Source organism: Drosophila simulans, chromosome 3R, assembly GCF_016746395.2.
Source record: "Drosophila simulans strain w501 chromosome 3R, Prin_Dsim_3.1, whole genome shotgun sequence".
In the NCBI taxonomy this organism is placed as follows: Eukaryota; Metazoa; Arthropoda; class Insecta; order Diptera; family Drosophilidae; genus Drosophila; species Drosophila simulans.
The window spans coordinates 12,399,544-12,418,621 of record NC_052523.2 but is presented as its reverse complement, the minus strand read 5'-3'; the positions used below and the strand labels follow the sequence as shown (position 1 = coordinate 12,418,621).

The 19,078-nt window shown below is 44.2% G+C and overlaps 5 protein-coding genes across 12 annotated transcripts; all 5 read left to right on the top strand.

The window, feature by feature from the left end:
* The first annotated feature begins 379 nt into the window (after positions 1-379).
* On the top strand, positions 380-8,061 carry LOC27206314. 7 transcript variants are annotated; one of them, XM_016172074.2, is made up of 14 exons: positions 380-460; positions 984-1,222; positions 2,729-2,812; positions 3,090-3,164; positions 3,231-3,515; positions 3,577-3,615; positions 3,870-3,947; positions 4,005-4,082; positions 4,157-4,234; positions 4,305-4,963; positions 5,022-5,343; positions 5,563-5,735; positions 6,023-6,478; positions 6,649-8,061. In XM_016172074.2, the coding sequence occupies exons 2-14, from the start codon at positions 1,162-1,164 to the stop codon at positions 7,063-7,065; spliced, it is 2,805 nt and encodes a 934-aa protein (XP_016034790.1). In that variant the 5' UTR covers positions 380-460; positions 984-1,161; the 3' UTR covers positions 7,066-8,061. The 7 variants fall into 7 exon arrangements, with proteins under 7 accessions (XP_016034790.1, XP_016034791.1, XP_016034792.1 ...); XM_044923492.1 differs by lacking the exon at positions 380-460 and adding an exon at positions 549-836; XM_016172075.2 differs by having other exon boundaries at positions 3,090-3,515.
* Positions 8,062-8,286: 225 nt separating this feature from the next.
* On the top strand, positions 8,287-8,784 carry LOC27208226 (COX assembly mitochondrial protein 2 homolog). The gene is made up of 2 exons (XM_016183832.3): positions 8,287-8,479; positions 8,540-8,784. The coding sequence occupies exons 1-2, from the start codon at positions 8,399-8,401 to the stop codon at positions 8,699-8,701; spliced, it is 243 nt and encodes an 80-aa protein (XP_016034786.1). The 5' UTR covers positions 8,287-8,398; the 3' UTR covers positions 8,702-8,784.
* LOC6728174 (protein Abitram) lies at positions 8,720-9,520 on the top strand. Its single transcript, XM_039295628.2, has one exon. It carries the CDS (start codon positions 8,720-8,722, stop codon positions 9,362-9,364), a length of 645 nt encoding a protein of 214 aa, XP_039151562.1. The 3' UTR covers positions 9,365-9,520.
* A 154-nt stretch (positions 9,521-9,674) lies between these two features.
* Positions 9,675-10,829, top strand: LOC6728173 (protein BCCIP homolog). The gene is made up of 3 exons (XM_002103486.4): positions 9,675-9,920; positions 9,982-10,108; positions 10,168-10,829. Exons 1-3 carry the CDS (start codon positions 9,798-9,800, stop codon positions 10,809-10,811), a joined length of 894 nt encoding a protein of 297 aa, XP_002103522.1. The 5' UTR covers positions 9,675-9,797; the 3' UTR covers positions 10,812-10,829.
* Positions 10,830-11,030: 201 nt separating this feature from the next.
* Positions 11,031-14,393, top strand: LOC6728172 (putative aminopeptidase W07G4.4). 2 transcript variants are annotated; one of them, XM_016175280.3, is made up of 5 exons: positions 11,031-11,185; positions 11,440-11,573; positions 12,526-12,802; positions 12,867-12,965; positions 13,035-14,393. In XM_016175280.3, exons 2-5 carry the CDS (start codon positions 11,560-11,562, stop codon positions 14,169-14,171), a joined length of 1,527 nt encoding a protein of 508 aa, XP_016034783.1. In that variant the 5' UTR covers positions 11,031-11,185; positions 11,440-11,559; the 3' UTR covers positions 14,172-14,393. The 2 variants fall into 2 exon arrangements, with proteins under 2 accessions (XP_016034783.1, XP_002103521.1); XM_002103485.4 differs by lacking the exon at positions 11,031-11,185 and having other exon boundaries at positions 11,372-11,573.
* Positions 14,394-19,078: the final 4,685 nt, after the last annotated feature.

Genomic DNA, 19,078 nt, shown 5'->3' with positions numbered 1-19,078 from the left:
CGCATTGTCTATAATTAAACATTCCTCCAAAACGAAAGTGCCGAGAGAGAAAGTGATCTAGAGCTATAAAAATAACTAATCACAGTTTACTAACTGGTAATAATATATTTCAGAAATGTTGAAAATAATTTCCGTTTCCCAAAAACCCATTAATCTCCTCTGAGGTTTATATCACGTATCCGCCGGGTTGTACCCAAAATCCCGGCAGAGAGCGCCACCCGGCGAGAGGAAAACCGAAATAAAAATGAAAATTGAAATTCAAATGGAAAACATAGAAAGAGCATTAGGCGAATGTGAAAAGCCACTCACTCTCACTCAACTGTGTGTGCTTTTGACAAAAATTCGTGCTACGAAAATATCAAAATCGAATAATTTTCGCGGTCACAAGGTAAATTCATGGTATATGCATGTTGAGTTACGAATTGGTTTTGGACCGGGAGAGATCGTCTCGTATACTCGTGTACGGCAAACCGAAATTTCCTTCCTTCAGACATTCAGACTAGATAGAAAATAGATGTGATAGGTGTTGGGAAAATTCGAGCTGCCCTGTTCAAAAAACGACACGCACACGACGTGCACAGACGACCCAAACGAAAAGAAAAGACGACCACGACGGCCAGAAATAAGCAAATTATTTGGCTAACAATCGTCGAAAGGGACACTAAGGATTACCCAGCCGACGATTGTTGGTTAAATTTTGCTAACGGCAGCGCGAAAACTTTCTAAAACCATAATCTAAGATATTAAATTCTGAATCAAAATCCATCGATCTGCAAAGTGAATGAAATAACGAACAAGTGCAAAATTGGAAACCCACTGAAACTGTGACAAAATTTGTGCGAACCCAATTCAATACCTACTCAGATACTTATATATAACCATCAGACTTTCAAAAAACACACATATATATCCTACCTTTATCCATTGGCTATCTGGCCTTAAATAATATTTGGTTTTCCCAATTCTCCACCCTTTTCATTTAGTGCATTTAAACGAGCGCATATATAGCGGATGCATATATATGCAGAATACGAGCAAAAGTGTTAATTCTAATTTTCCCTAATTATTCATAATTACGGAAAACTTGTAAGGAGGATTTATGACGTGGCTAAAGTGCTAACCACGCTGGAAACTCGAGGATAATTTGTTGTGTTGATTATTATGGGGCGGCTAACCATTTGGTTCCTCCTGGGACTAACGTTAATCGCCGTTTCCAATAATGGTGAGTATACGTCGAGTGTTTTTTGCAGTGTATTAGCCCCATTTCCTCCCCGCGTTATATAAGGCAAAAGGGCGAGTTGGCACTTTTCAAATATCTTGACACTTTTTCACACAGCCTGGGCAGGCATTATGCAATTTTAAAACAAAAAGCCAAGAAAAACAGAAGGAACGAGTCTGAAAAAAATATGTATTAATATATACGTTTAAAAATATTTGCCTGAGTTTGTGCGTTCTCTATACATTCTCTATTTTTTTTTCGGCTCGGTATTGGTGTCTGCAAACGTCAGTGGACGACACTTTGAGCATTGGTATATGAGTATAGCCCCGTACACTTGACTTGGCCAACCAACTAGTGGCAGCACAGATACAGATACAGATATATAACTTTTGCCGATTTTTCCTTTTTTTTTCCTTGAGAGAACTGAGAATTTTGCGCCGCTTGGCCGCTCATCGTTGTCATCGTTTGTAATATTTTTAAATTTAGATATTTTTAAGTTATTTTATTTGCGCTCAGCGAGTGCTTTCCATCTATCTATTTTCCCGCCCGTGTGTGCGAAATGTCTCTGTATATTTTGTTTGGTTTGCTCAAGTTTTCAAAACAGCAAAGAAAGAAAAAACTTGAATGATAAATGAGAAACGGCACAAATGCCGTGTACTATATACTATGGGTTAGGATGGGCTCGATTGCAGCAACATAAACACAGTATGCAGGGTGGCAATCGGTTGGCAGGCGAAATTTGTATAAATAATTCTATCAATGCGGTTAGCAATGAAAAATGCAAAATAGCTCAAATAGCTTCCTCCCACATACGCCCAGAAATAAATCAAATGAATTATCCGCCGACAGGCAAACTGCACAATGAAAACTGATAGGCAAACTCATTTAAATTGCAATTAATTGGGCTCAGATTGTTGGCAGATATCCCTCTAATCTCTGGCCGACATTTGTCCCAACTGCCTGAAAATTCCACAGTAATTAGCCGAGCGACCTTACCACACTTTCAGTCTACCAATCACTCAAAACGCGACCTTCCATTACCAAAAAGCAAATGCTGGGGATGTAGAATAGAATGTTCCATTGCAAATGGTTCGCCCCCGCATCCGGATTTTTTCGGAGCAGTAAGGTGGCCAAGAGAAACAAAAACTGAAGAAGTAAGGCCAAAGTGGGCGAGCAGCCAACTGAATGGTATAGAAATTTACTCATCCACAAGCTGCTGGCGAAATGTGTTTGAGTTTTCATCTTTTAAAAATAAAATTCATAAATCCGGCACATACATATGTATATTCCGAAGTGTGTATGTTTGCATTCGACGAGTACCATAAATAATGTCAAGTTTGAGCAGATAGAATGACCTCGTTGGTGGCGCTGACATCAAACCGAGAAAGTGCGACCATTGTCCTAGGATGGGGGGTTGGAAATAACTTGGGCTTTCCGATATCTGGGCTGTATGTTTGGATATACTCGTATTACAAATTGAACTGTCATGTTCTCTTCCACGATTTTCAGTTGGGTTTGTCAATGCCGATGTCGGACCAAGCGAATCAGAATGTCGACCCTACATTGAGAAGGCTATTCATGAATTGAAAACAGGTAAGAAGAATTTCAATTGCATTACGTATTTGCAAAAAAAATATCTAATGAATTAATAATATAATTCTTAAATCTGCTCCTTAATTAAATGATTCATCCTAAGTTTTCCATGTTTGAAAAAACTCAACCATCAACATACATACGTGTTAATAAATTGTATTAATAGACCAATTAACGTATAGCTACAAATCAACGTCATATCGTTTTAAAATATAATGAAAATCCTTTTAGCCATTTAATTTTATTTTAATTTATCGGAGTACTCATACGATTTCAGATGGTGTCAGGGATGGATCTGGAGAACTGCAATCCGATCAGCCACGTGGGGACGACGACGATGACGACGATGATGGTGGGCATTCTGCGGTTGATGAGAAAGAGACGATTGAAATTGAAACTGTCGAATTGGATTCCACAGAGGACGCGAAAAGTGCCAACGATTTGGATGGAGATGGAATACCCGATGACGAGGACGATGATATCGATGGGGACGGCATTCCGAACGAAAAGGACGATGATATCGATGGAGATGGCATACCGAACGACGAGGATGATGACATCGATGGCGATGGCATCCCGAATGAAGATGACGACGATATTGATGGCGATGGTGTGCCCAACTCCAAGGACGAGGACATCGATGGGGATGGTGTGCCCAACTCCAGGGACGAAGACATCGATGGCGATGGCAAGGCAAATCACGGTAAGAATCATGGTACTCCTGATCCACCTACAATGCTCTCATTTACGATTTTATCCCACAGAGGATGATGATCTAGATGGTGATGGCACTCCAAATCATGGTAGGACTATTAATTATATTTAATATCTGTTATTGTATATTTATATAGCTTAATTTATACGCTTTGTATATTTGGTTTTTAGGTTTATTTTTATCTGATATTAATTGCAGTTTAATTTCTAAACTATTCGCATCTATGATTTCAGATTGAAGCTATTTTGCGCTATAATTCTTTTTTTGATTTCAGCTTCTAGCTTACTTATGAACGAATTTTGATTTTTCTTCAGTTTCTCACTAGTTTTTGAAATATTTCAGAGGACGAAGATCTCGATGGAGACGGTGTGCCCAACGAGGAAGATGATGACCTCGATGGTGATGGCAAAATAAATCACGGTGGGTAACAAACATATTTTTAAAGGCTAAATATTAATTGAAAACTTAAATGTAAAGAGGATGAAGACCTCGATGGTGATGGAGTGAAAAATGACGAAGACGAGGATCTCGATGGAGACGGCAAAGTGAATCACGGTAAGAATAATTATAGCATAAAAAATCTTGAATTATTAGAAAATATTTTTTATTTGAACTTGTTTTCTTTTCAGAGGACGAAGATCTTGATGGAGATGGCGTGAAGAACGAAAAGGACGACGATTTGGATGGCGATGGTACCAACAATTCTCGTATGTATATATTGTCTCAGTATACCTAAAAACTGTTTTAGTAATGTTAATGTACACCTAACCATTTCAGAGGATGAAGACCTAGATGGTGATGGTGTGCCAAATGAAAAGGACGACGATCTGGATGGAGATGGCATCCTGAACGAGCACGACGGTGATGTGGATGGCGATGGAGTTCCCAATGAACACGATCACAAGGATAGCGGTGAGAATGCCGATGATGATGATGACGACGATGATGAGGATGACAAGGAGGCGGTCAAGAAGCGAAGCAAACGTGAAGTGGATGCTGCTCCTGTTCTGGACATTCAGGCTCCACCAAGTCCCGCCGAAGAATTTCCCGTAGAGGAAGAAATCGTAAAGGAGGCATCTGCCGAAGAGGAAGCCGAAGTTGAGGCTGTGAAATTAGAGGAGCCCGAGCAGGAAGCTGTTCAGGAACCCGAACCGGAACCGGAAGTGGAACCAGAACCGGAAGTGCAACCCGAACCAGTCCAGCAGGAAGAAGAGAAGGCCGAATCTGCCGAAGTAACGGAGGAGGAAAAGCCAGCACCAGTGGAGGAGGCTGAGGAGGAATCTGTGCAGCCAGAAGCCGCTCCCAAAAAAATCGAAGCTGTCCAGGAGGAAGCACAAGATGAACCCCAAGTCGATGCCGCACAAGATGCCGCACAAGATTCCGCTGATGATGACGATGACGATGATGACACCAAGCCAGAGGATGAGCTTCTTTGGGTAAATCTCTACAAAGCTGTATATAGTATTTGAGTAATGCATCATTCATTATTTTCAGGAAGGACACATTCCTGAGAACCGCCGCAGTCGCCAGCACATTACCGAACTGCTCCAGCTGGACGAGGAGTTCAATGCCCGCGAGAAGGCTACCGACAACGTGGCCGAGATCATCCTGCGGGACATTAAGCGCATCTACGAGAACGCTGTCAAGCCCCTGGAGACCCTGTACAAGTACCGCGACCTGAGCAACCGCCACTTCAGCGATCCCGAGATCTTCTCCAAGCCACTGATTCTGTTCATGGGTCCCTGGTCCGGCGGCAAGTCGTCCATCCTTAACTATTTGACCGACAACGAGTACACGCCGAACTCTTTGAGAACTGGTAAGTACAAAAATTAATGGTAAATTTATGTAATTAATTTTATTTATGTATATATTACATCTCATATCCTTATAATATACATATATTGCCGCTAAATTTGTATATTACATTCTTTTAAAATATTCTAAACAAATCACGTATAGAATACCATTTTCCATTTGGACGGTTGCAAATGATTTGTATAAAATTTCCTATATACATTTCCCTGACCCGCAACAGGTGCTGAACCCTCTCCGGCCTACTTCAACATTCTGATGTGGGGCAATGAGACGGAGGTTCTGGACGGAACCCAACTGGCGGCGGACTACACCTTTGCTGGCCTTCAGAAGTTCGGTCAGGGATTGGAGGAGCGCCTGCGTGGTCTGAAGATGAAGAGCAAGATCCTCGAGAAGGTAGGCTACATGCATACATATCTGGCTGGGCAGATCAGGGAGAGATGCTTATGGGCGCCGCTAAGCATTAACTTGTCGCCCAGGGCAGCAGCCCGTCGATTGGGAAACTGCAAACAGCTGGCCACCTGCCAAACGGAATTTATAGCTTTTAGCACACAGGCTGTGGGCATTAATTTCGTTATTAATAAATTGATGCGGAACAGGGCAGAGTGTACACAGTACACAGATAGCAAAGCTAAAATGGCTGAGAATTACTATATTTAAGCGCTTGACGATGCGTTTTTCAGGTCAACATCGTCGAGATACCCGGCATTCTAGAGGTGCGCAAGCAAGTGTCCCGCGTCTTCCCCTTCAACGACGCCTGCCAGTGGTTCATCGATCGGGCGGACATCATCTTCTTGGTCTACGACCCGGCCAAGTTGGATGTGGGCCCCGAGACGGAGGCCATTCTCGACCAGCTGAAGGGGCGCGAGTACCAGACGCGCATCATCCTCAACAAGGCGGACACCGTCAAGCCTGAGGAGCTGTTGCGCGTCCAGGGCGCCCTCATCTGGAACATCTCGCCCCTGATGTCCTCCGCCCAGCCGCCGCTGATGTACACCACCTCGCTGTGGACCCATCCCTACCAGGATGGCGCTCCCGCCCGCCTGCTGCTCGCCCAGGAGCGCGCCTTCTTGCGCGACCTGCGCACAGCCATCGACAAGCGCATCGAGCACAAGATCGCCAGCGCACGTCGTTTTGCGGTGAGTACTCGGGCGTATGCGTGATATTTACGATTACTTTGTTGAGAGAAGGTGTGAATGGGTAATTTCATGAGAACCTTTAGTGAATCTTTGAATATGTGATACATAATCAATTCAAAAACCATAGTTATTGTTATAACTTGAATGAGTCCTTCCATTTGCATCCACAGGTGCGTGTGCGCAATCACGCCAAGATGGTGGACTGCTACCTGAACACGTTCAACAACCACAAGACGCTGTTTGGAAACAAGAAGCGCATCGCCGATGACATCATCGATCATCCGCAGAACTACCACATCTACGAGGGACTCTCCACACTGACGAACATCTCGCGCTACGATCTTCCGGATCCGGAAGTCTACCGCGACTTCTTCCGCCTGAATCCGCTGTACGAATTCAAGAAGCTGAGGGACACCTGCACCTACTTCCGCGGCTGTCCGATCACCAAACTGGACCTGGCCATTGCCTACGAGCTGCCCGAGTTGGCCGGCAAGTACAAGAAGATGTCCGAGGCTGCGTTGGCCGCCATTGAGGCACAGCAGCAGGATGGAACCTTGAGCCAAGCCGAGCCTAAGAGGACGAGTTGAGGTGTTGGCTCCTCCCAGAGGAGAAAACCTGCCATTTAGTTTGTTTTAGTGAGAGATAGAGAGAGAATGTGACATCGGCACCGGAAACCGTCTATAGGGAATTAATATCGAGAAGGGAGAAATGTTATAGAACCCCCAGAAATCGGTAGAGAACAACAGCGCAAGACAAAAAACAAGGACATTGTTTGAGGAGAGAGAGGTATAGCTTAGCTAAAGAGAGAGAAAGCCGGAGAAAGTGTGTGAGAGAGAGGGCGAAATGAAAGAGAGAGAGAGGCAAGAGCGTTTTGAAAAAAAAAACAATTGTTGCTTTGGAGAACTTTCAATTTCAACCGCCTTGCAGGAGATCTTTATTTTCATTTCATTTACTACAACTTAACCGAACTGAGAGCTTTATGAGAGGGAAACTAATACAATATCGAGAGCAAAACACAGACACAATAAATACTTTCATATTTATCCAAGTAGAGAGGGAACATAGAGTCTTTTCTAGGCGAGTAGATCAGCACTTATCCCAAATCTGAGAGCAATAACTAATGTACGAACTATCGACGACTTCTAACCCACATACATAACCCCAAAATCCGACCCCTCATTGGCTAATAGCACCGTATAATTCCCATGTTCCCGGTTTTTTTTTCTTTTCTTTCCTCAAATAGTAAAGGACAACAGCGCAGAGTTTTGATTTTGAGATCTGAGATTTGAGTTTTGAGCAAATGGAATTTCGTAAAGTTTTAATTTCTTTGGTTTCTTGTTTCTGTCCCTGGCGATTTTTCGTAGCTTATAAGACTTTTTTGATAAAAGCAAACAGTGAAGACGATAATAATGAATTAAACCTATTTAAATAGAACAAATAATCTTGTTGGCGAGCGAGAACAGCTCCTATACATAAAATTTAAATAATCAATTTTACACACTGAAAGCCTATGTAAAAAATGAACTGTGAGAGCGGGTGAAATACACAAATAAATAAAAACAACAACAGAAAACCCCAAGCAATCGATTGTTTTATTATTCAAAATTATTGTTTCGGAAAAGAAATTAAAAATTAGGAAACAGCAAATTGGTAACAATCATCATTTCGAGATCATCTACAGAGCAAAAGTAAGAGAGTTAATCAGTTAACTTTTTCGAAGTGTATTTTTTGAACATTTAACATTCGGTATTTCCGATAGTATTTTTTGCTCAAATCTGACATCTGTTATGCTCGCAGGGTGACCATATAATGAGAATACCACTCTGTTAAAACATATGTTAAAATTACCTAACAAAATTTGACAACACACGCGAATCAGGAAAGTGGAAAGGCAATAAACCCGGCCGGAAACAGGAGAAAATGCATACAGATCTTTCCTCACATCTGCACACGCCCGCTTGCAACAAGTTGATCGAGGAACTCCAGGCCTGCCACGAAAATGTAAGTAACCGGGATTTTATATGCCGTGAATGGTTGATAAACTGCGGATTCTGCTTTCAGAACGCCTTCGCAAAATTTGTGGGCGTGTGCAACTCCATTGACGACAAGGTGGTCAAGTGCCTAAAAGGCGAGAGAATCGCCCGATCCGCCGCTAATCGCGCCAAAGCCCGTGAACGTCAGGCGAAGTACAAGGAAAAGTTGCTCCAGCAGGAAAGTAACTAAGGAAAGAAATCAACCAGGATGTCAGTACAAGCAGATGATCCATTGGAACCATTCTACTTCGAGCATGAGGAGCAGGAGATCTGCGGGAAGCTCGTACCTCCCATTACAGATAGCTTCCAGGAGGATTACCCCACCGTTGTGGACCGCTTTTTCACCAGATATTACTACTTCAAGGGAGATGCTCCCTACCAAGTGCTCTACCACTCCAATCGCATTTGTCTGATTTGCCTGGCTCCCGAGCACCCTGCTCTAGCACAAGGCATCTCATCGGTCAACTTTGATATAGGGAACGTAGATCGCAGCCAGAATGTGGTCAAGGGCAAGGGAAAAAAGGGCGGAATGATCCTACAGGCGGAGTCCACCTTGGCACTGCTCACCACAGCAAATGGAGCAACTTACAAGGTGCCCAGCTGTATTCGGGGCAAGCTGGTGGAGGTAAACACTGCCATTGTGGAGGAGCCAAAGCTTCTGGAGCAACTCCCTGAGGGAGCCGGCTACTTCGCCATTCTTCTGCCCAAAATCGAAAACTGCGATGCAATCAAGGCGAGTCTTTTAACCCAGGAGCAGTATGAGGAGCGCCTGAAAACGAAGAACGATGGTCTACCTCAAATTGAGTCCACCGAGGACCACACTCAAAACAAAAATAAGGAGGTGCTGGCGTGATTTTGTCCCTGATTTCGCTGTTATGCATTATCTATAAAAGGCCTTTGTATTTTAAAATAATGATTCATATATTATATTGTTCATAGTCAATGAAGGGAATGCATTGAGTATGCGTTACCATACCTTTTGACAGTAAACGACAAATAATATTTTCTCCAACTTGTGGATTTTGTTTAATACTTATGGTAACATTTAATAGTTTTATATGCCCAGTTAACGCTTATAATTTCTTAACAGCCAGTTAAGTTAACAGTGGTAAATTAACAGATTTCTTAACAGCCTGTTAGCAGTGGTGCATTTACAGAACTCTGAGCACTTAACAGCACGCTGCGTAATAGTTGGCAACGCAATACAACACGTGCGGACGATAAACAGCTGGCTTTGTAAATTGTGGAAGCGAAACAAAGCCAAATTCGTTAACTAAATCTTAACAATGTCTGCTAGTAAGCAAAAGAAACTGAATAAAATGGAGGTGGAGTCCAACGAGGACGACTCCAGTTCCAGCGAGGATGATGACGACGACGAACCGCATCCAGATGCCTATAAAGGAAACGAGGTAATCTAAGTGCCTGCATAAAGTTAAAAGCAAATGTGTTTCAAAGTTAATATCCTACTAGGAGGTGCAAATCGAATTTGAGGGACGAGCTCCGGTAGATCCCGATGCACAGGGAATCTCTCAACTGCTGCAGCGACTATTCCTTCGTGCCCACATCAACTTAAACCAAATGGCGGATCTGATCATAGGTGAGCACTCCAAGGTACTATCTTGATCTATCTTTCAGTACAACTTTTCTTGTTTCCAGCCCAAAATTTCATAGGGAGTGTGATCTGCCAGTGCGACGATGAGGGTACAGAGAGCGAAACGGAGGACGACAACATGGTCGAGGATGGCACTATATTTGGAATCACCTCTGTGCTGAACCTGACCGCCAAAAAGGATCAGCCCAGCATCGCCCAGTTAAGGACCTACATACTGGATCGCGCCAAGACGCACGCTTCTCAGGAGGTTCAGCAGCAGCTGAAGGAGATTCTAGACAGCGAGCAGCGCCATGTGGGATTCTTGATCAACGAGCGCTTTATCAACATCCCAGCCCAGATCTCCGTGCCACTGCTGCAGAGTCTGCAGCAAGAAATCGAAGCCGCCAAGGCCAAGAAAATGAAGTTCGACTTTGGCACTCTGCTGCTGCTGGTTAAGTTCTACAGGAAAGAGTCGAAGAAGGGGAAACCAGGCGAGGACATCTACACCAACGCTGAGGATGAGTTGCTTTCGGATCGGGCTAAGTTCTCCTTCGAGTATTCCATGGCCTCTGAGGCCGATTCGGGCATGGCTGGCGATTGGCTGGAAGGCGATGCCGTGATGACACCCTACAGGAAACTCCTGGTCCTGGAGGCCAAGAAACTTCCGCAGCTTATTGACGATATACAACGCTTTATTAATGGCGAATAAATATTTTTGAATTTAAAACTGCTGTGTTATTTGGCCTTAATATAACACCCCGACAAGTATCTATAAGGGTGTAAAGAAGTAATAACGACCGATATCGGCTATTTCTTTTTAGTCCCATACAAAGAGTATCAAAAAATCGAACCGAAAGCTTTCAACATCCTTTGTGACAATTGGCAACGCGGGCAAACAACAAACAGCTGTCACTTGGCCGGCATTTGAAAGCTCCGCACATGCCGGCTGGTCTACTGTGAAAAAAAACCTGGTTGCCATTCCTTTGTTTTTTGCCACTGGTTAGTTTTGGCCCAGAAACTGCATCCACCGTGGACGTGACTGGCAAGAGGAACCCACAATAACAATTCCGAAGACCGAGCGACGTGAGTAGACTTTGCCTTTATTGTTTACAAGTTATATCCGAGTTCTAGAATTACGTACATAGCGAGCATACTGGCGATTATTCATCGCTCGTGCGATTTGTTTTCATTCGAAAAAGCAAGTAGCAATTAAAAAAAAAAACAAAAGCCCGGCTCGCTAGTAAAATGTATAAAAAGCTTGGCCACCCAGCCAGAACATTGCAAATCGTCGCGGAGAGCTATCACAATCGCTCCTTATCGCCAGCTTTCCGTTCCAGATCCCGCTCCCAAGTTTCCAGTTTCCAGCTGCAGCGCTTTGTTCCCATCAGGGAGGTTCAGTGACGCCCCACTTGCCGATCGACCAAGTCGCGTGAGCTGCCAGCGAATAAGTACTCATCATGGGTATCGAAAAGTGAGTATTACCAACGGTTATTAGAGGGTGTGTTTTAAGTTAGTGCGGATCAGTTATCTGGCCACGCTTAGCGACCGACCGATTGGAAAAGCTCTCAAAGATTCGCCATCTTTTACAGTGAGCGTTAGTCGCTTAGCACCCATTGATTGCCATCTTATTTACCTTTTCCATAATTCGAAAACGAAATTAGAATGTTTTTAGTACTCCATATCTCACCGTTTATCAGTTTTAATTAGTTGCAAGAAATCGGAGTCATGAAAATTCCAAACTTTATCATTTCCCAAAATAAAAACAATGTTTGGCGACATACTGTATAAAAGTGAAAGGGGGAGGTCACTTAATTTCATCATTATTACTTAGATAACGAGTTCTTGCTACTTCTGGAAACAGACATAGATCAACTTATATTGTTTGATATGGGGCACTTGAAAAGATAACACAATTAAATGGTCAGCAACATAGGATTAGTTTCCAAAATATTATAGACCGCGTTACCTAAGGATAGGTCTTTGGTAGAATCACTTGAGTAAGATTACAAATATTCTAAATAAGTACTTAAAAACCATCTATGCTAGTACTTGGAATACTTGTTGCTAAATTGGAAATCGGTTTGTGATTATGGCCATTTCAAAAGCTTATCGCAAATCTTTATAGTACTTCGAGTTAAGATAAGCCCAGCGCCAGGAATGAGGGTAAAGGAAAGGGGAACACACCAAAACATGGGCATGGTTGCTCCTAATAAAGTGGGGACATTTTCTTTTGAAATATTAAATTGAAATACAAAGCCATCAGGCTGTTACGCAATATGAACGATTGCATCAGTTAATAAAGCAACTGTGACGTGATAAAATTCAATTCAATTAAACGCTATTGCATATTTAGTTGACACCCAGAAATGTTTCTTAATGAATATCAATAACAATTCCGTTCTACTCTACGTGTTCCCCTCCAGAATTCTACCGTGCACCCTCCGGCTGAATAAGCTGATGAGTCTGGCCGGCAACGACTGCCTGTGCATCATCGACCGCAATGCGGTTCCCAATGAACTGAAGGCCACCTTCGAGGAGCACCGCAAATTCGACAAGTCCTTCGACAGCAGCATATCCTGCTTCAAGGCGCCCAACGTGGACCAACCTGTGGTCTACGCCCCCGTCTCCGAGCTCACCGACTACGACGATGTGAGGAGCTACCAGGAGGCGGCCAAGCGGTCCATGGAGAAGGTTCTCAAGGTGGGTTTTTTTCTATAAATATTGTGTGATTTATGAATGAAAATGTATTTTTATTATTTGCCAGGCTGGATTCCACACACCATTGCTGTTTGTGCCCAAGGTGAAGCGCTTCCCCGAGGTCGAACTCTGCACCGTTCTGGGAGCTCTGGAGCAGCTTTATGTGGTAAGACAATAGATAATACGGATTATGTTTACTTTTATTTCAAATAATGTGCTAAACTGCTTTTTTTAGCCCATTCAATTGCGCGAGGCAGGAACTTTGAAGGACACCCGTGTGACCACGCTCAGTGTCCAGATCGATGATCCAAGGGCCGAAGCCATTTTCCAGGAAGCTCTCATTCTGGAGGCCGGTCGCTTTGTGGCCCGCGACATCGGAGTTGGGGACCCGGAGCGCATGACGCCCATCCAGGTGGAGAAGTACATCAAGCCGTTGTTCGACAAGCTCAACGTGAATGTGATCAGTGACAGCCAGGTGTTGCAGAAGGAGTATCCCCTGTTTGCCGCCGTAAACCGGGCTGCTGATGCAGTGGAGCGTCATCGTGGTCGCATCATTTTCCTGGAGTACAAGCCTCCAAAGCCGGCGCGAAAAACTCTGATGCTGGTCGGCAAGGGTGTGACCTATGACACCGGTGGTGCTGACATCAAGGCCGGTGGTGTGATGGCCGGTATGTCGCGCGACAAGTGTGGAGCGGCTGCTGTCGCTGGGTTCATGCAGGTGGTCAGTCAATTGCAACCGGATGATATCCATGTTGTGGCTGCCCTGTGCATGGTGCGCAATTCCGTGGGCGAGGAGTGCTACGTGGCCGATGAGGTTATCACCTCGCGAGCTGGTCTTCATGTGAGGATTGGAAACACTGATGCTGAGGGTCGCATGTGCATGACCGATGCTCTCTGCCGCATGAAGGAGTTGGTCGTGGAGCAGAATCTCCCGGATCCGCATCTTTTCACCATTGCCACTTTGACTGGTCATGCCTTCATCTCGGCAGGTGAGGGTCAGTCGATTGCCATCGATAACAGCGTGGCCCACCGGGAGGATCACGCCAGAAGACTGCAGGCTGCTGGACAGGCCTTCGGAGAACCCTTCGAAGTATCCATTCTCCGTCCCAGTGATTTTTCCTTTAACGCTGGAAAGGTGATTGGCGAGGATTTGGTGCAGGCCAATAATGCCCCGTCGGTGAGGACTCCTCGCGGTCACCAGGTGCCCGCCGCCTTTATGATTAAGGCTTCTGGACTGGACAACCATGGGTTGGATTCAAAGCTGCCGATCAAGTACACCCATATTGATATCGCCGGCAGTGCCGGTGAGCACCCAGCAATGCCCACAGCTGCCCCTCTTGTTTCCCTGGTGAAGACTCATCTGCAGAAGTAAACCATGTCTATCTTATATTCATGAGGACGTGTACACGATCACCACAAACAGTACTTACACGCCAACGTGCATAGCTAACCAACAATATTATCTTACTGTCCACTAACTGCATCACTGTTTTTTAATAAAGGCAAAACCGAGTTCAGATTGTATTCATAAAGGTATGTCACTAATTTGGTAATCGTTTACAAATAAATGTGAAAATTGCTATTGTACAGACCACGAGCAAATATCTTATTATATATATTTGTATTGTCTATAAAGAAGATAAGCTACAATCTCAAACTTGAAGAGTTCCATCAAAATGGAAATATAAACATTATATTATCCCATTATAGAGAATAACCCCACATATATTTGTTAAGTATACAAGAAAGCCGCGTGGGTATTCGGTCTGTTTTATTTCTTTTTTATTATTACTGCATTTCCCAGCTGCATTGTTTGCATAATTGGCGGGTGCCCTGCATTTCGAGCTCTTGTTGGCCATCCTGCTCTTCCCCTTTCGCAGCCTTTTCTCTTCAGCTTTGCAGCGCCTTTTTTTTTTGTAGCTTGGCCCACAGCCTAGAACCCGTTAGTCGCTTCTTGGCCATGCTCTTCGCTTTGGGCCTCGTTCCGGGGAGCTTGGCCCAGCAACTTGGCGTGGATTGGCTTGGTGGGGGATGGGGATGGGGATTGGTATGAGGATGGGTATGGGGATGTGGATGGGGCCCGCTTGTCAGCTGTCGCATGTGTCTTGGTACCGTTATAGCCTGGCTTTGGAAACTCGGTCAAGAGTGTCTCATTCATGCTGTGATTGCATAATATACCGTTGGCTCCCGTTGGCCTTCTTCTGGCTTCTGACTGCCGCCTCTTCCCGTTCTTGGCCGTTCTCCCGTACCAATACCAACTTGGTGCCAACCTCTTTCTCCTTCTGCGATGGGTGCGCTTCTGGGTAATTTATTGACAGTCACACTGGCCACTTTTGGTCATCTGGCCAAGTCGGAACACTTGGGCTCTGACCGGACTAACGGTACTTATTATTGATGAACGCAAAAGTCTTTTTCGTTGACTTGTCTCCCATTTACAATCCGTTAGTGTGAATTTATTGCCAAGGCGGCACGAACCAAGAAGAAGTCTCAGCAGCATCAGAAGTGGGAGAAAAGAGGGAAGATCTCTGGTCTTGGGAGCTTTCTGGCTTCTTGACCACTTAACGGACCATCAGTTGACCTGATTATGGCAGGACTGGTTCCTGGATGCTTCCTGGCTACGATCAGCCAAATCTGGTTCATGCGGCAGATGATTAATCGATTATATTGGTGGCATCCATTTTTATGGGTTTGTATTGGGATTGCGGAAAACCGTATGGCTTATATTTGTGGCTAAAGAAATCGTTAATAATCTTACACAAAAAAATATAGCGATTATAACGTAGTTTAATTTAAATGATTTTGTTAATCATGGAATATGTGATAGCATTGAATGTTGGTTCAAAGCAGCTGACATGTCGCCTGCCCCCCAGTAAGACATCAAAAACAACAGACCAAGGAACAACAACAGCAATGAGGAACAGCAATCCGGTATGGACAATCACCAAAACACCTTGTCAATTGGGCGCTTGTCTTTTGGAAGCAGACGAACTGGCTCCAAGTGAGTGCTGCAGTTGCTCCCCGATCCATAAAGTCGCGAAAACGGCAAATGAAGAAAACATACCATTGGGGACCTGGGACTCAAGACGTCGGTGGTGGCGGCGACGGCATTAATAATAGCAAACAACAGACAAGCAACACCAAATGAGGGGGGCTGTGTTGCTGCCGCTGCTTGTTGCAACTTGCAACTCTTGCACCGGCAGCAGCAGCAGCAGCGTCAGCAGCACAGCAGCAACAGCAACCACTTGGAGCAGCAAACGACAGAAATGATCTTAAATGAATGCGGAAGTTTTTCTTGGGGTTTCGTAACCAGCTACAGCAGCAGCAACTGCAGCAACTGCCGCAGCAGCAGCAGCAACACCAAAGAGGTCGCAATTCCAGTGGCAGCAATGTTGCTACATTTATGTACATGTGTTTGTCGGCCAGTCGATGCCGTGAGCCCATAATCATAGATGCTGCCGGCTAGGTCGAAAGCAGCCCAGTCCATGGACATATTAAAATTAATCCAATGATTGCAGCGGCAGCCGCTTGAAAATTGTTAGCCAATTTGGTAGCCCCTTTGGCAGGCTGTTCGTCGTAGCCTGTTGGCCTCACTTCAGTGAGCAGGGAGCGTGTGAATCGGAAGCTGAGGCACCCAGCTGCCAATAGTCATTTGATCCTGGCCCAAAAGCTCGGCCAGTTTCCCATGTGCCCAACCAGTTGGAAGATGATGCAGCAGTTAAAGCAGCAACAAGAGCAGCAGGAGCAGCAGCATCAACAGCAGCAGCTGCTCAAATCATCGAGTTCTCAAACGTACCAAGTTCAAGGCTGCCAGGATCCATATTGAATGTCCTCCCCCGCCTGCAGTTGTTCATTCATGAACGAGAATCCACGAATCCCTATGCGTGGGTGGGCCATAACAGATCCTGTCCTGCCTGGGAACAGACAAATTTCTGCATAAACTCATAAATATCAAATTGATCTAAACGGGATACGGGATCCATAGGCGCCGGCGCCCTGAACTTGAAAATCCAACAAGGCCGACCAGTCACGTACCGAGCAACTTGACAACTCATAAATAAACGCTAAATTATGAACTCCAGTCGAATTTGGAAAAGGAATTGAAATGTTTTTGCCACACCACACAGATTTTCCTATGTCAGCAGCGATTCAGGAAAACCAAACAATCGGCTAACCCACATCAGGCTGGGATACACGGAGAAGAAATGGGTAATTTCATAATATAATATTAAATTTAATGTACTTGAATGTTTTTAAAATACTGGTTCGCTTAAAAAAATATAAGCTTGAAATAAATAGCCTTTCATTATGAATTTTAGTCTTAATCCTTTTTACATTACGCTTAATATATCTTCTTAAAAGAGATTTCAATAATCAAAAAACAAACTACAACTCTATAATTATATATTTAATATAATCCAATACCCCTACTTAAGCATTTATGTCCAAAGGGTTGAAAGAGTGTAGAATATTTCTCTGTGTGCAGAGAAGTCGGCTCATAATCCATAATATTGTGTCATGTTCATGATCAACGCGGCCTCAGCCTTGGCAAGGAAAATGTGTGGCTGGCCCACACCTTGATGGCAAAATTATTCGGAAAACTCCTATCCGAGCGAACGAAAGTAAAAGAAAGGCCCAAAAACCACAGCCAAAAACTGAAAACTGAAAACGAAAAACTAAAAACCCAAACCCAAAAGACTGAAAACCGACAATTCGACCCGCTCGTCGGCTAATGAAGTGGTAAAAAGGGGCTTGGAAAACTGCATGCCAATGCATTTGGTATTGGTGTGGCATTTGGTGTTGCATTCGCTGTTTGCCACCAACGCCGCCTGGCTCGGTGTTGCACTGGTGTTGCTAGCTTGCCTCCTCGCAGTTGGCTTGCCATTTTTATGGCCTCTTCGGGTAAAATGTTAACAACTGAGTTTGCCGGGGAGGGGGTAAAATTATGAATTTTTACTTTCACCGCATGTGGCAATTTCAGGTTTGCCGGCAGGCTTGAACTTGAGGCAAACACCGAGGGAAGAGGCAGGGGCAAAGGCGGCAACAATTGTCAAGGCTGCCAAAGGTCACAAGACCCACAAGTTGAGCGAAAGGTGTGGTCGGGACGATAAGCGAGTTTAAACACTACAAGATACTAGATACACTATCTATATGAAGATGGGTAATATAGATTAGAGGAGGAATACTCTTGAAATGAGATTTTATACTAAATTTTAAATTTCATGAGAGTGGATTTGAATTGTGTTTATACAATGGTAAATACAACTTTAATTATGCACTTAAATTAATGGGTAAACAAATAATAGCAAACGTATGTATATGTATGATCAGCAAATATTTATAATTGCAACATTATAAATGTTGAAAGCGTAGCAAATCGGAGATTTTGTAAGAAGGTAATTCATACGGAAATCATTTTTAGACTGGAAAAACAATTTCGAAATGCAAACAAAAATATATATCTACAATCTTAATATTTTCCTAAAGAGCGTCTTAGTTAAGATAAATAATCTCTTCTCTCATTTCTTCCAGTGCTTTTCACACAGATGCATTTGAACCAGTCTCACACACTTCTAGCCAGATCATAATTGATTGCAGCAGCAAATATTTTTATGGTCAGGGCCGAAATCACTTTTGGCCAAGCGAGAGCGAAGCTGGTCAGCCAATTTGCTTTTAATCTAGCCTGATGAAGATGTCCGCGCCGATGGGATTAGCAGGCCAAAGAAGATGTGGCCAGGGAATCTGAACACCCATACAGCGTCAGCGTTGTTGCAGCAGCATTTCCGCATTTTGGCCAACAGAGAGCGAGCGGAGAAGAAGAATGTGCTCTTAAGCTCCACCATGCTGCTCTTAAGCCCCAACCGATTTCGGAGGTTCGTTTCAAACTGGCTCACTCGGCTGCTTGGCCGGGCCCAAAAGGTTTGAGCCAAGTTCGGCTCGGGCCCATCATCGGTTGGTTGGATCTTCGGCTCCATGGAGGCAACAATACGTCACTAGGGTGAACGTACTCGCGGATGTTAGTGGGTCACTATTTGTACGGTCAACGAACCTTTGGCCGCTTGTAAATACAACAAAAGAAAAAGCCCGGCCAGCAACTTGCTTTCTTTCTTAACTTTTTTCTCACACACCAACATCCAGCCACAGCGATCCAGAGATGACTCTCGTCTCTCGTCGTCTTGACTGACTTGACTGGTTGACTTGCAGTCGTAATTTACTTGGGCTATAGGTTGATCGTCAACAGCCCCCTTTCCTCCTGCTGCAGTCCCAACCCCCCGCTCAGTT

Excerpts from the sequence above, each read along its gene's own strand:
- LOC27208226 (XM_016183832.3), top strand. The coding sequence starts at position 8,399 with ATGCATACAGATCTTTCCTCACATCTGCACACGCCCGCTTGCAACAAG. Across the intron at positions 8,480-8,539 it reads TCCAGGCCTGCCACGAAAAT|AACGCCTTCGCAAAATTTGT; the intron begins GTAAGTAACCGG and ends TTCTGCTTTCAG.
- LOC6728174 (XM_039295628.2), top strand. The coding sequence starts at position 8,720 with ATGTCAGTACAAGCAGATGATCCATTGGAACCATTCTACTTCGAGCAT.
- LOC6728172 (XM_016175280.3), top strand. Across the intron at positions 12,803-12,866 it reads CCATGGAGAAGGTTCTCAAG|GCTGGATTCCACACACCATT; the intron begins GTGGGTTTTTTT and ends ATTATTTGCCAG. Across the intron at positions 12,966-13,034 it reads CTCTGGAGCAGCTTTATGTG|CCCATTCAATTGCGCGAGGC; the intron begins GTAAGACAATAG and ends TGCTTTTTTTAG.
- LOC6728173 (XM_002103486.4), top strand. The coding sequence starts at position 9,798 with ATGTCTGCTAGTAAGCAAAAGAAACTGAATAAAATGGAGGTGGAGTCC. Across the intron at positions 9,921-9,981 it reads ATGCCTATAAAGGAAACGAG|GAGGTGCAAATCGAATTTGA; the intron begins GTAATCTAAGTG and ends ATATCCTACTAG. Across the intron at positions 10,109-10,167 it reads AATGGCGGATCTGATCATAG|CCCAAAATTTCATAGGGAGT; the intron begins GTGAGCACTCCA and ends TCTTGTTTCCAG.
- LOC27206314 (XM_016172075.2), top strand. The coding sequence starts at position 1,162 with ATGGGGCGGCTAACCATTTGGTTCCTCCTGGGACTAACGTTAATCGCC. Across the intron at positions 5,736-6,022 it reads AGAGCAAGATCCTCGAGAAG|GTCAACATCGTCGAGATACC; the intron begins GTAGGCTACATG and ends TGCGTTTTTCAG. Across the intron at positions 6,479-6,648 it reads CCAGCGCACGTCGTTTTGCG|GTGCGTGTGCGCAATCACGC; the intron begins GTGAGTACTCGG and ends TTGCATCCACAG.